This window comes from Colobus angolensis, unplaced genomic scaffold (assembly GCF_000951035.1).
Source record: "Colobus angolensis palliatus isolate OR3802 unplaced genomic scaffold, Cang.pa_1.0 Scaffold385, whole genome shotgun sequence".
In the NCBI taxonomy this organism is placed as follows: Eukaryota; Metazoa; Chordata; class Mammalia; order Primates; family Cercopithecidae; genus Colobus; species Colobus angolensis.
Window position 1 is genome coordinate 1,004,793 of NW_012117210.1, and position 15,002 is coordinate 1,019,794.

The 15,002-nt window shown below is 41.8% G+C and overlaps 1 protein-coding gene across 2 annotated transcripts in view; it reads right to left on the reverse strand.

Annotated features, from left to right (window-relative positions):
- Window positions 1-12,537, reverse strand: part of DRP2 (dystrophin related protein 2) — a 44,526-nt gene extending 31,989 nt beyond the window's left edge. Inside the window, exons 1-3 of one of the 2 annotated variants that reach the window (XM_011954549.1) lie at window positions 12,177-12,537; window positions 7,708-7,811; window positions 566-744 (exon numbers count right to left, since the gene is read on the reverse strand). In XM_011954549.1, the coding sequence (XP_011809939.1) occupies window positions 566-682 (117 nt within the window). In that variant the 5' untranslated portion in view covers window positions 683-744; window positions 7,708-7,811; window positions 12,177-12,537. The remainder of the gene's footprint in view (window positions 1-565; window positions 745-7,707; window positions 7,812-12,176) is intronic. The other variant, XM_011954550.1, reaches the window with a different exon arrangement.
- Between the last annotated feature and the right edge of the window lie 2,465 nt (window positions 12,538-15,002).

Consider the following 15,002-nt stretch of genomic DNA (forward strand, 5'->3'; position numbering starts at 1 on the left):
TCCTCTACCTGCTTACCAACATACACAGGCGGGCACATACACCACCACCATCACACTACTACGGGAGCAGAGAGAGAGAACAGGCAGATATGGAGCTCAGGGAATTCTAAGTGGGGCTGAGCCAGGAGCTATGAAAAAGGCTAGGAACTTGAGAGGAAAAGCTGATGGCAGGAGAGAGACACCTGCAGAATGTGGAAGGCATGCCACAGAGAAGCCAAGGCAAAGGAAGGACCTGCCTTGTCCTAGACCATGCCCTGAAGGATCATACTCTTCTAGGACATTCCTGTACCCGTAACTCTTAGAAGGTTAACACGAAACCAGCCCCACTCAGCTGCAGTGGGCCCTCTGAGCTGCTCAGCCCAACACCCTTCCTTTCCCTATGCCCCCCCATAAAAGACATCATGAGTAATGAAGGATGGGCCCAATATATTCCCCACGCTATCCAAGGGATTGCGTGTATACAGGGAATGCCCCTGAGCCTTAGGAAGTGTGAGTTCCCCAAGGATACACAGATCCTGTGTCCACTCTTTCTCCACAGGTCTTTCTTTTACTATCAGATTCTTACCTGAGGGTGGGGGCAGGTGCTTCGGAGGCTGCTGCTATGATGGAACTGGTCAGCTGCCTGCCAATCATGACATCGTGGGAGGGTATAAGGGCATCCCTGCATGACCATAGGTTGCATAAAAACCAAGGCTCATGGGGAGGTGAGGACAGGCAGTGCACCAACTATTGATCATTAAGCACCTGGAAAATCAATACAGAGAGATTTCGAGTCAAGACCTAGAAAAGCCTATGAATCAAGCATCTACCCAGAGGTGGCTTGACCAGATAATAAGTATACAAATAAGTATTCAAAGCCTACTGACCTACCCAGGCCACCATGTACCATAAAAGACTTTATTTAATTATTGACCAAGGAAGCATTTATTGTTTACCTATAGTGCTTTGTGCTAGAGACATAAAGATAACTGCTGAGATATCAAAGCCTAAGGGTGGAGGTGGGGGAGACGGGTAGGCGAGGCAGTCATGTATGCTGATAATTATAATAAAATGTTACATAGCAAATGCTAAAATCAAGAGTTTACCAAAAGGCTAAGGGAGCACAGCTAACACTGAGAATGTGTACATATTTCAGAAAGAGCACACTTGAGATGAGTCTCAAAAGATGAGTAGATATTTGCTTGTGCAGAGGAGAAAGGGAGAATGGCATTCCCAGCAGACGGATCCACCTGTGTGAAGGTGGATGTCATAAAAAGGCCTAGCATGTTCAGAGGACAATGTGATCAGTATGGCTAGAGTTTAAGAGGCACAGAGATGAAAAGACATGGGGGCTTCCCCTGAGGAGTATCACATACAGACAGAACAAATGTGGAGAAAATAATGGCCATAAAGTGTTATTTGAGGTCATAATGTAAGTGTTTATGGGATAAAGTGAAGAGACTGATGAGGGAATTGTGAGTTCTATCTGGTCATGTCAAGAAAAGTCTCCCTAGAGGAAATGTGCTTGAGGTGAGTCATGAAAGAGAAACAGATTTGTCATTAGGCAGTGAAGGTTAAAAAAACATACAAACATGAAAATTAAATGTATGGTGTGTTCAGTGTGACCAGAGTACAAGGTACGTGCCTTGTTGTGTGTAGCAGGAGATGAGGCTGTGGCCAGATTGGGCCATGCCTTGAATGACAAGCAGAGGATTGTAGGCTTTATCTTGCAGACAATGGGGAGGTACTGAAGATTTTAAGCAGAGAGCGACATAATGAGATTTGCATTTTATTTTATTTTATTTATTTATTTATTTTAGGCGGAGTTTCGCTCTTGTTGCCCAGGCTGGAGTGTAGTGGCACGATCTCGGCTCACTGCAACCACTGCCTCCCAGGTTCAAGCAATTCTCCTGCCTCAGCCTCCTGAGTAGCTGGGATTACAGGTGCCTGCCACCATGCCCCACTAATTTTTTTGTATTTTTAGTGGAGATGGGGTTTCATAATGTTGGCCAGGCTGGTCTCGAACTCCTGACCTCAGGTGATCCACCCACCTCGGCCTCCCAAAGTGCTGGGATTACAGGCATGAGCCACCGCATCCGGCCAAGATTTGCATTTTAGAAAGAGCCCTCTGCCTTCCTTGTAGAGTGATTCTCCAAAAGGAAGAACCTGTTGAGAAGCTGTTAGAATAGGCAGGCAGTTGCAGTGAAGATGAAGCAGACAGCATGACTCTGAGGTACATTAGAGAGGTAAAATACATTGGGCTTGATGATCAACTGGATGTGAACAGTAAGGGAGGAGAAGGAGTCAAAGGTTTCTAATTTGGGAGCTGAGTGGATAATGTTGCCAACTGCAAGAGAAGGAAAACAGGAGAAAGTATATTTGCTGTGGTAGGGGATGGGGCAGTGTTACATGATAAGCTATGCTTGAGACATATTCAGCTTTAGATGTAAAGAGCTAAGCTTAGTAAAGGAGAAATATGGGGACAAAGTTTAGATGTACAAACCAATTGATGGTTTAGAGAATGTACACAAATGTGATGAGAATGGGTGGCAAAGATGATGCTAGGAAATAATAAGGTGATCTCTTTTAGTGTGGGGCAAAGACACACAAACCCTGATTCAGACGGCCGGAACTGAGCATCTTTTTTCATGATGCTGATAATTAAATAACCACTATTTTTAGACTCTATTCCAGTGGTTCACAACGTTTTAGATATAAGAGGCCCTTCTTAAAACTAAAAAAAAATCTCACTTCACCCACTCTCACCCACAATAGTAGCTGTAATTTTAGAACGTACCGAGTGAGAAAAACATTTATGCATTTAAAGATCTGTGGACTCCTTGCATTAAGTACCCACCCCTCCTCCTCAGGAGACTATAGTCCAAGGAGTGGAGATTATTACAAATCACAAGGGCACAAGAGGTTGTGGTCTAAAGGGTACTTTGTTGTAGTCAAAGTCCCTAGAGATTATACAGCTATGTAGCTACTCATCCCCAAAGAATGACTGAAAATATGGCTCATCTATGATCAGACAGCACAAAAGCATTAGTCACTTAGATTAAAAAATGAAGTACTGCTATGGATGTGTTATAAGCATAAAGGCTACAAGAGGCTTGCTTTCAGACCTCTTTTTATGTTAACATTTTTATTTTTGCTGATTATAGAAGTAATACATGTTCTTTATAGAAAAACTGGGAAATACAAAAAATAATAGGGATGAAAATAAAAATAATCTGTAATATTACCACCCAGAGATAATCATTACTAACAGCTATGAAGTTTTAATTTTTCTCTGAAAAATATATACATACACTTTTAAAATAAAATTGCCATCACATGCTATCATTTCGTATCCTGCTTTTTTCACTTGTCATTATACCATGGTCATTTTAGAATGTCATTAACTATTCCCTTAAAACATGATTTTTTTTTTTTTTTTTTGAGACAGGGTCTCTCACTTTGTCACCCTGGCTAGAACTGTCATTCCTGTTTTGAATAAAAGTAGTGAAAGTGGGCAACTTTGTCTTGTTCTTTTTTTTTTTTTTTGAGACAGGGTCTCTCACTTTGTCACCCAGGCTGGAGTGCACTGGCGTGATCTTGGCTCACTGCAACCTCCCAGGCTTAAACGATCTTCCCGCCTCAGCGCCCCCAAGTAGCTGGGACTACAGGTGTGCACCACAATGCCTGGATAATTTTTTGTATTTTTGGTAGAGACGGGGTTTTGCCATGTTGCCAGGCTGGTCTCAAACTCCTGAGCTCAAGTGATCAGCCCGCCTGTGCCTCCCAAAGTGCTTATATTACAGGTATGAGCCACCACGCCCAGCCTAAAACATGATTTTTAACAGCTGCATTGGAAGTACAGCACTGTGACTGAGGCCATGGGCACTGGCATCAGACAGACCTAGAGTCAAATCCACACTATTCAGCCTATTAGCAGTGTGGCCCAGGACAAGTTAACCTCTCTGAGCCTCAGTGTCCTCATCTGCAAAATGGGGATAAATAATGATAGCATCCTCACAGAATTATTCTAATGATTAAAGTTAATAATTTAAATAACTTAGCACAGTGTCTGGCAACAGTGCACAACTCAATAAGGGTTAGCTATAGTCATTGTATAGTATTCCACTGAATGGATACACCATAATTTAACAATTAGACATATGTTTATAGTTCTTCTTTTTTATAAATCAAAGTGCAAAGAACAACCTTGTGCATATTTGTGATTTTCTTCATGGGATAATTGCCTATAAGGGGGAATTCCTGGATCAAAGGGTTTATGATACATATTTCTAAATTGCCCTAGAAAAAGTTATATCATTTTATACTACTACTAGCAATGTATGAGAGTGCCAGTTTCCCAGCACACTTGCCAACAGTATGTATTCTTACTTTATTTGCCAACTTTGTGAGTGAAAATGGTATTTTGAGGATTGCTTTGCATTTCCTTAATTGCTAAAGATATTTAGCTTTTCCTCCACACCTTAGTGGTCGTTTTTATCTCTTCTTTCATCAACTATCTCTTTTCTTCTCTTTTGAGATTCATTTATCTCCAAATTAACTTCCTTCTTTCTTATTCCTCTACTGACCTGATGCTAGGTTGAGGCTTCACAAAACAAAACTAAGGTAAACCCAGGAGTCAGAGAATTCAGATCTTCTAATACCAACACAGGCAGGAAAGGAATAGATTTCTTCTGGTCCTAAAATGACTATCCTCTGCTCTTTTCAGACCTTACCCCTGACCTTGACCTCAAGTCATATTGCCTCTCTAGGCCTTAGTTTGCTAATGTATCAAATGTTAATGTTTAAGGGTTGCTAAGCACTGAAAACTATCATTCCCTGTATTCATATAGCATGCCTTTGTAGTCTGTTGTGCTGTCTTTCATGATCCTAAGCACAACCTAGTAAAGTTGTCCCAGCCAGAATTAAGATCCCACTTTACAGATGAAGATGCTGAGATGCAAGCGAACCAGGGCCTCCTGATTCCTGGGCAAGTACTCTTTGTTATACACAAAGATTCTTCTGCCTCTATCTAGCTCAGTCCTATCTCAAATCACCATCTGCACATACTGATTTTTTCCTATTCCTCTTTTTAATTTGCAAAGGCTATGAGAGATTGAAGATGAATCAGACTTGGTCCCCAACTGGTCAAATGTAGGAAACAAGACAGGTAAACAAAAAAAAAAGTATACTTTTGGGGGGAAAATTATTCATACCCTACGTGGGTGCTGTGGTTTGAACATCCATCCCCAATGTGACAGTATTGAGAGCTGGGACCTTTAAGAGTTGATGAGGGCTTTGCCCTCATGAATGGATTAATCCATTCACGGATTAATGAATTAATAAGTTATCATGGGAGGAGAATTCATGGCCTTATAAAAAGAGGAAGAGAGATCTGAGCTAGCACACTAAGCCTTCTAGCCACATGATACTCCATGCCATCTTGGGATGCTTCAGAGAGTTTCTACCAGCAAGAAGACTCTCACCACAGCCCCTCGAACTTGGACTTCTCAGCTTCCATAACGGTAATACATAAATTCCTTTTCTTATAAATTACTCAGTTTCAGGTATTCTGTTATAAGCAACAGAAAATGGACTAAGACAGCAGGACACAGAAATCATGCTATAAGAGGTCACAGAGGAGGAATTGTTCACTTCTAGTTGGAGGGATTTGGGATGTGTTTATGGAAAAGAAGCTTTTGAGCTAAGGTGAAAGAGAAGATTTTGACATATGCAGGAGTGGAGGATGCTTTTTGGGTGGCAATAAGCCTTCCCTGCCCTCTCCTAGGGATCCTGCTGGATATGAAACTCTGGCTTTTTGCCACTACAAATACTCTTCCTGGTTCTAAAAGCCATACACAGGCTGTTTCAGGAGGATTCAGTGGGAAGGCATTGCTTCTCTTGAGCAGAGATAAAAAGCTTTAAAAACACAGGGGAAATATTAGGATTTCAATATGAAAGCAAGATTGTTGGCTCATGGAGGACAAAACCCACACCTGATATTTATTTATAGCCCACATATTTTTAACACAGTGCTAGGCACCCAAAAACTGGAGATGTCTAGGAACATATGCTACTTAAATTTATGTGGAATAATGTACAATGTTAGCATTTGAAACAAGTACAATAATAAGTACGATGTTGGCATTTGAAACAAGGCTTGAAATGGCAAAAAAAAAAAAAAAATTGCAAAAACTTAAATGTCTATCACCAGGGGACTAATTAAATAATGGTGTATCCATACAATGGAATTCTATACAACTACTTAAAAAATAATTAAGAACTCTTTATGTGCCAATACAAAATGATCTCTTACGATATACTTTAAGTAAAAAGAAAACAAGAGAAAAATCAAGGTGGTGGTTAGTCTACACTTGTATACTAAAAATATGCGCTTATAGATGCAAAAAAATATCTTTGGAAGTATACAAAAGAGCCTGTTACCATTGAAGAAGGGAACTGAGCAGTGAAAATTCTCCCCATCTCTTTGGGATTTCTACTATTTCTGCCCTTTTTAAAAATAAGAAATACACCTATAAAAGTACATAAAGCATATATGCAAATTATATTAAATCATTATAAAGTAAATTCATATAATCACTTCCCAGGTTGAGAAACAGAATTATTCCCCACACCACATAAGCCCCATGTTGCCAATAGAAGATAAAATTTTTTACTAAATATAATTTTGTACTTTTTGAATTTTGACCCATGTGAACACATTACCTATTTAATAACAGTTAATTCTTCGCCCCCTCTCCACTCCCCACCAAAATGCAAGGAGGTCATCAACTATTTTATGGAAAGATTGGTGTGGCAGCTTTTCCATAGCCAAATAAATAATAACTGTATTCTGTGTTTTATATATATTAACTAAGCAGTCTACATACATTAACTCATTTAATCCTTATGACAACACTATAAAGTAGTTACTATTGCTATTCTCATTGTGTGGATAAGAAAATGGAGGCACAGAGATGGTAAGTAACTTGTTCAGAGTCATATTGTGAATACACTGTGAAGAGCTGGGATTTGTACCCAGGCAGTTGTGTCTCAGAATACAAGTTATTTACCATTATGCTATTCTGCCTCTGTAAATTCTAGAACCCAGGCTCTGAGGCATTGTAATCACTGATACCTGGATAGTGGAGACAATTTTTGGCTATGGACCACCAGGTGGGAGCCCAAGCATTGATTCAGTTATGCCACTACCCAGGCAAAGACACAAGCAATTAAAAACAGACAGGATGCAGTCAGTCTAAGGTCTGGGGCAGCACTAAGCTGGCAAACAGTGAAAAGCACTTAAGTGACCTTTACAGGAATCTGAGAAGTGAAATTCTGGTCAAGTCTCCTATTTTGAGCTCAGAGCCTCCCCAGTGCCTAAAGCTCAATAATTTTTTTTTTTCAATAAATAAGCGCTTTCCATCTAGAAACCGGAGAAATCTAAGAGCCTATGTTACAAAAAGACCTCCAGAAGTGGACAAAGATGTCTGCTACAGTATTGTTTATAATAGCAAAAATCTGCATTCACTCAAATGTCCACCAACAGGGGACTGGTGAGTAGACTATGTCTGAGACATATCACAGTATGATTGTCTGGGGCATAGGCTCTGAACCAGGACGCTCTGGCTTGCACCCTGCCCACTTATTGGCACAGATATGGACAAGCTCCCCAATCTTACTGTGCTCTAGTCCCCACATCTGTGAAACAGGGATAACAAAAAGACCTACATCTTAGCTTTGTTGCAAGGAGTTAATTCATAGTTTCTGGCATTTAGTAAATATTCAAATGTTATTTATTATGATAGCCACTCACATGGCAGAATATTATGTAGCTGTTAAAAAGAAAGAGGCAGATCTATATGCACTGATTTGGACAGATTTCAAAGTTATATATTTTAGGCCAAAGAAAACAAACAAATGTCAGAACAGCATGTGTAATGGAACTCCAATTTTGTAAAAACAATCCACTGTGTGTATGTGCAGAAAGGAAGCCTGGACATCTGTTTTTTGTTGTTGTTGTTGTTGTTTTGAGACAGAGTCTCACTCTGTCGTCCAGGCTGGAGTGCAGCTGGAGTACAGCGGCATGATCTCGGCTCACTGCAACATCCAACTCCCGGGTTCAAGTGATTATCTTGCCTTAGCCTCCCAGCTGAGATTGTGCCACTGCACTCTAGTCTAGGCGACATAGGGAGACTCCATCTCAAAAAAAAAAAAAAAAAAAAATTGCAAACATTTATTATTCTTGGGAGAACAAATTCAAGAGATAGGGAAGACTTCTAAGATGAAGAGGTTCTGTAAAGAACAGGGCAATGGGAACGAGACCCCCTTCCCATGGGCTACAGATTCCTCTCCCCAATCCAAGGTAACACTGTGTAACTGTCTTTCCTCTCACACCACGGCCTTTCTACCTGACAGCATGGCAGTAAGAGAGAAGATACACATTTCACTGGTAACAAACTGTGTTATACTTCCTAAAATAATTCCTGCAATGCAGCCAAAAAACCTAGGTTCTGCTTCAGATGTACCTCATTTAATGAACAAATCGTAGAAACTCAGAGTTTCAAGCTAGAAAGGACCTTTGAGATCATCTAGGCCAATCCTCTGATTTACAAATGAAAACAAGGAAACGTATTCCTGAGAAGTTTAGCTGTCAAGCAATTTTGAGAAATAAAATTTATTATCCAATTAAAAAATCAGAGACGCATCCCCATGGGAGAAAACTGTAAGAGCCCATTAATGCAATAAACCTGAAACCTTTATACACTGATGGTGGGAGTGTAAGTTAGTAAACTATTTTGCACAGTGATTTGACAATATCTCCCAAAGGTGACAATGCACATACCCTGTAAGGGACAATTCCACCCAGATATTTACCCAGTACAAACTGTCACCTAAGAATAGCTACACAAGAAAGATCACAGTACCTCTGTGATTGCTCAGAACTAGAAATAGCCTAAATGTCCATCAACAGCAGAATAGATAAAGTGTGGTATAGTCATTAGAGGAGTATACAATAGTGAAAAAAATGAGTAAACTAGAGCCCCGTGTTACAACATGGATGCTTTTCACAAATATAACATTGAATAGAAAAAATAAGTTTCAAGCCAGGTGCATTGGCTCATGGCTGCAACCCCAACACTTTGGGAGGCTGAGGCAGGAGGACTACATGAGGCCAGGAGTTTGAGATCAGCCTGGACAACATAGCAGGACCCTGTCTCTATGAAGGAAAAAAAAATTAGCTGGGCATGGTGGTGCCACCTGGGGGGTGGTCCAGCCCAGGAGCTCGAGACTGCAGTGAGCTATGATTACAGTAATTCACTCCAGCCTGGATAACAGTGCAAGATCTTGTCTCTTGGGAGGAAAAGAAAAGAAAAGAAAAATCACATTGCAGAAGAATACATACAATACACCACTGATATAAACTTTTAAAACATATAAAGCAGTAGTATATGTTGTTTAAAAATACATACATGTATAGTAAAAGTATATACATCAATGCATGGGAATAATAAACACCAAATCCAGGATAGTGGCTACTTTGGAAGGAAAGAGAGAACTTTAATCATGGAGAATAGACAGAAGGTTTCAACTCTACTGGTGATGTTTCTTTACTAAGCTGTGCAGTGAATAACCTGATTTTCACCATATTATTTTTATACCTTTTTGAATGTACGAAGATATTTCATAACACATTGTTTAAAAGAATGCAACAAAGCCCATGCTGAAAAGAAAGTTGACAATTTTTGCATATAACAAAATACCAGAAGAAATGTATTAAATGTAAATGTTGCACTCAAAATTTAAAGATTATTCCTTAAATCTGCTTCATTTTCCTGGGACTAGTTTCACAGGAGGGGACCTGCTAGAGAAGCAGCAGTTGGGTACAGTGGGCTGGGGAATCAGGAGATAATCCCAGATTCTCATCAGCTATGGGAAGGAAAACAATATGATTAACGTCTTGGGTTTTTCATGTTTAAAAATGCATTGTTGGACTAGATTATTTTACAAGTGTTATCCATGTGACGATTTCTTCCGGTTTGTTTGTTTGTTTTTGAGCAGCAGTTCCCCAAACTGTATCTGCAAGAGGCAAAAAGTGTTTTCCATAAAGAAAAGTGTTCCCTGGTCAAACCAGTCTGGGATGTACTGGGTTAAACAAAATTAAACAGATTCATTTACAGCAGTACTTCCCAGAGTCTTTAATATGCGTTATATATACTGTGACTCTCCAAAATGAGAATTCGGTTAAGAAGCATTTCCAAAAAAGTATTGAACTGCAGAATACACACACATGCATGCACACACACACCCAACACTTATTTTAAAACAGAATCTATTAACATTCTCTCAGGATGGGGCTCTATAGAACATTGGTTTGGTAAATGCTATCCTAGAAGGATTTATCTCACTTGCTATTTTTGTTGCTGATGCACGTTTAGAATCCTTCGTAAGGGAGGAATGTCATTTCATAGTATAATTTCCACTGAATGGGTTTCCTCTGAGTGTGTATCCCTGAGAAGTTCAGAAGGCTATCTTCTCGGACTTCATTAGTGAGATCCCATCCTAGCTGGCATGGTGGCAGATCCAACATCAGAAACTTCTGAGCATCTACAGTTAGAAGGGCTGAATCCCAGATGTGCTCTCCACATCTGACTCGGGGCCTTTGCTAAATTCATTGCTTCAAGCTATGCTCCCCTCCTTTATGGCGGACTTGAAGGGTAATCTGAACTGGAGCACAGAGCTACTTAGCTGAGGCTGAATGCCTAGAAGTACAAATCTCACAAGAAGAGGAGCTCTTTCCATGTGCCTTCATACCCCAGCAATGGTTTACAGAAAGCAAGACTACAGGGCAGAGGCCTGCCCACCCAGAGACAGAGGGGCTTGGTCTTTCAGAAACAGGACACAACACTGCCACTTCCAACACTGCCTTTTCACGGAGGTTTCCTTAGAAGGCCCTGAGATTCTCTGGGATCATCTCCCCACGCAAACCTTAGAAGGAAAATCTCCTGAGGCTTGTGGTTCCCACAGGCCTTTTAAAAGGTGATTTACCTGAGGGCCTTTCATCTAGAAACAAGGATTCCTTTGGAAAAGTCAGGAATTAAGATGAACTAGACATAGAGTTTTTAAGGCTTTTGTTCTTTTGACAATCAAAATGAAAACATTTTTTTAAAGTATGTTATTTTCCAGACAGCATGCACCATGCTTTCAATGGAAGCAGGCGGCAGCTGCTGCTGACATCCTCCTCTACCCCACTCCACTCCACCCCATCCCAGCCTTGCCACCTGCTTAGACCCAACACCTGTGAGGCCTGGCTTGACCTGCCTACCAAAGGAAGGATAAACATTAACTACCCATACAGTCTCAGGCCCACTTACTAGGCTGGGGCACTTGGCCTGATGCTGGGAAAGGTGGTGAGAGCAGGTGATGGGGTGTTAGACTCCAAGAGAAGCAAGCCCTATTTGAAACCACTCCAAGCTAGGCTTTCAAGAGTGGAAGGATGCCTCCTGATTACAGGGTGTAGAAAGGAAACCAGGGGAGAAGATAAGGGGGAAAAAATGTCACAGAAAAAACAACAGAGCCAGGAAGTAAATACAGAGATGAGATGAGCCCTTCAGCTCCAGGCTCTTAGGTCAGAGCCTGGTTTACTTCAGCAAAGAACTCCTGTGTCCTGTCTGCTGGCCAGAATACTCATTTGTTCAGGGAACCTGCTCCAAAGTCCCATGTTTCCTCTTTCCTCCCTTGTTAGCCAATGCTTTCCACACACCTTTCCTTCCCTCCTGCCAAGAAATACACCCTTGGACAAAAAGCATGCTATTGAGAACCTAAAATAAATAAATAAATGCCCCTCTCTTCTCAGAGAAGCAAACTGTGTACCTCCTTCTTATTCATTTTTAGACCTTAGTTGCTCAAATTGGCTTGAGTTTCTATTCTTGGGCATCTTTTTTTTTCTTTATGAATCTAAATGGTGACTACTTTATTGTGGGCATTTTTTAATGCAAGTTTTCCCCTAAAAGCACATGCAAACAGACCACAGGCAGGCACATGTACAAACACACACACACACACACACTCATTTTCTCTCTCTCTTCCCCCACCCCCCGCCCGCCACACAGTACCTCTGGAGCTTCCCCTCCCTCAGTCATTTCCCCTCAGCCAGCTGAACAAGGGCAAGGCTTGGAAATAATTTTTCTGTGGCCTACCTTCTGATTCCGTCAGGTCTGAGAAGCAGGCGGCAGCTGTAAGCTGGGAGGCCGGGGCTGGGCTGCCTCTGTGAATCAGCAAAGAAGTCCCTGAGACAGGGATGCCGACAGCTGCTGTATGCACACTCTCCCTCTGTCTCTCCCACCTCCCTGTCTTCCTTCTTCTCCTCCTCCTCCCCTCTCAGAGCTGCTCTGTGTTGCTATGCAATCATATCACCAGGACTAACAGCATCATTCTGACCTCAGGCAAAAATACCCTTGACTGGGCAAACGCAGGAAGAGCAAGGACAGTTTTGTAAAACTACCAGAGATGTGGCGGCTCTTGGAGGTTTCAATTCATTAGAAGCAGAGGAGGAAAGCGGAAGAGCCTGAGAAGCAGAGGGGGAGAGAAGGAGACAGGGATTGGGGGAAGACGGAGAGAGGGGGAGAGGAGGAGAGGCTTCCACTGGGGAGGAGGAGACAAAAAAGCCCCGGAGATCAATCAGGCTGCTGAGCGAGCAGCCTGGACCCCAACTTACACTGATCTAGCCCACAGACAAAACCAACTTCAGAGCCAGCCGCTGGCAGGGACCCCTCGTAGCCAGTCCAGGATTCTGTTTCTGTGTTGAGGGTTGAAACACTGTGATCTAGAATCATCACTGGTACTCAAGGTACAGTGTTGGGCTCAGGACAGTCTGCCAGTCACCCCTAAGTCTCGTCTTCACACCCTCTTAGATCTCACATATAGAAAAAGCCTCAACAAATTGGGGAAACAAAATGGATCTTGAATAATTCGGGAAAACACAGCTCCTCCATAACTCCCCTCAATGACTACCCCAGGCACCTTCCTGCTTTTGTCCGTACCAGCCCTTAGGAGAAGAGGGTATGAACTCCAAACACCCTGAGAGACCTGGGAGAAGCCACTAGCAGGATAGATACGATTATATGCCTTTACCAAGTGCCCAGCACACAGTAGGTTACTTAATAAATATATGTTGAATGAGTAAATTGAATGAATGAATAGGTGGATGAATAGCAGTCAGAAAGTCCCCATCCTCATCCTCCTACACAAACATACAAAGATTTAAAGCCCCAGCAGTCCCAGGTCACCGCAAAGGATAAAAGCAGCTTTCTTCTTTCCTCCCTCCATCTCTGGAAACAGGGTGTATATGGAGAGAGAGAAAGACTGGTTGGGAGTGGGTTGCTTAACTTCACTGATTTGCCTCTAAAAACTTTATAAGCTCTGATGGCACTGGAACTTAGAAAATACTTCCTAGGGCCGGGTGTGGTGGCTCACACCTATAATCCCACACTTTGGGAGGCTGAGGCAGGCAGATCACAAGGTCAGGAGTTCGAGACCAGCCTGACCAACATGGTGAAATGCCGTCTCTACTAAAAAAATACAAAAATTCGCTGGGCGTGGTGGTGTGCACCTGTAATCCTAGCTACTCAGGAGGCTGAGGCAGGAGAATCGCTTGAACCTGGGAGGTGGAGGTTGCAGTGAGCCAAGATCGCACCACTGCACTCCAGCCTGGGTGATAGAGCGAGACTCCGTCTCAAAAAAAAGAAAAAAAGAAAATACTTCCTAGGACTAGTATTTACATAGGATCTAGGACTAGTGTTTACAAAGTGTCTAAAGGACCCAGAATTATGGTTTTTTTTAGTTCCATTTTAAAATTATTATGTGATTTTTATGAAGTATTTTTATTATTTATTTTTGACAAATAATAATTCTATGTATTTATGGGCTCCAGTGTGATGTTTTGATCTATGTATACTATGTAGAAAAATTCAGCCCAGCTAATTAACGTATTCATCATCCCACCAACTTACCATTTTTTTTGTAGTGAGAACATTACAAATCTATTCTTTTAGCAATTTTGATACATACAATACATCATTAATGACTGTGGTCATCATGATGATCATTACTATTATTGAAAACCTTCAGCTAGAAAATAGTGTGTATATATGTGTATGTTTTCTTTTGAGGTGAAATTTTAAAAACTTAAGTTGCTAGCTTCAGTAAAAGGCTAGAAATATGGCCTGATTTCCTCTTCAAAATAAGCAACATAGAAACCAATAGCCCCTGTCATCAAGCTTTCAGAGCTATGTAAGTAGCCCTTCCTATCTGGTCCAAATAGCAGAAGGCAGGCTCCCATGCAGGTGCAGAAAAGGCCTTTGATTTCTGAAGGGGCTTTTGAAAACACGTCCGGCTTCTCAACCTGCACATCTGCAACAGAACATTTCTCAGCTACCTAGCCTAGCCCAGGCCTGACCCTGTCTCGCCCTCCATCCTAGCCCTGGAAGCTTACAGGGTTTGTCAATACCATCCAGAACCGGGGCCCTCGGAGTCCTTTACAACTGACTTGGAATGAGTTGGAGTGGGGAGTTGGCTAGAAGAAAGACCAGAGGGAACATTCTGAGAAATAGTTTGGGATGGCACACACAGAACAACTGTGACAGACATATACAAAACACATGGGAACCTGACTCACTGCTCACCTTCGGCACCAGCTCACCACATGCCCAACAAGCACATAGTCTAGGCTCAACTATTTTCAGAGGAGGGCAAAGAAAGATAAAAGTAGGTCGGGCCACAAGCTTTGACTTTAGTTTCACCTTGGTAACTGGCAGAAGGATGTTCAAGGCTCACCCTGGTATCACTGCACAGGACTTTGCTAGGGTATTTCAGAGAGGGAGAAAGCATGTGTAAAAGAACAAAGGTTAGAGCACACAGCCTGCTGAGGAACTGCACGTCCTAGTTAAGTATGGTTAACTTAAGACAGGGATATGGGTAGGAAAGGGGAGAAGGTGGCAGGAGATGAAGCTATGGAAGCACATGGG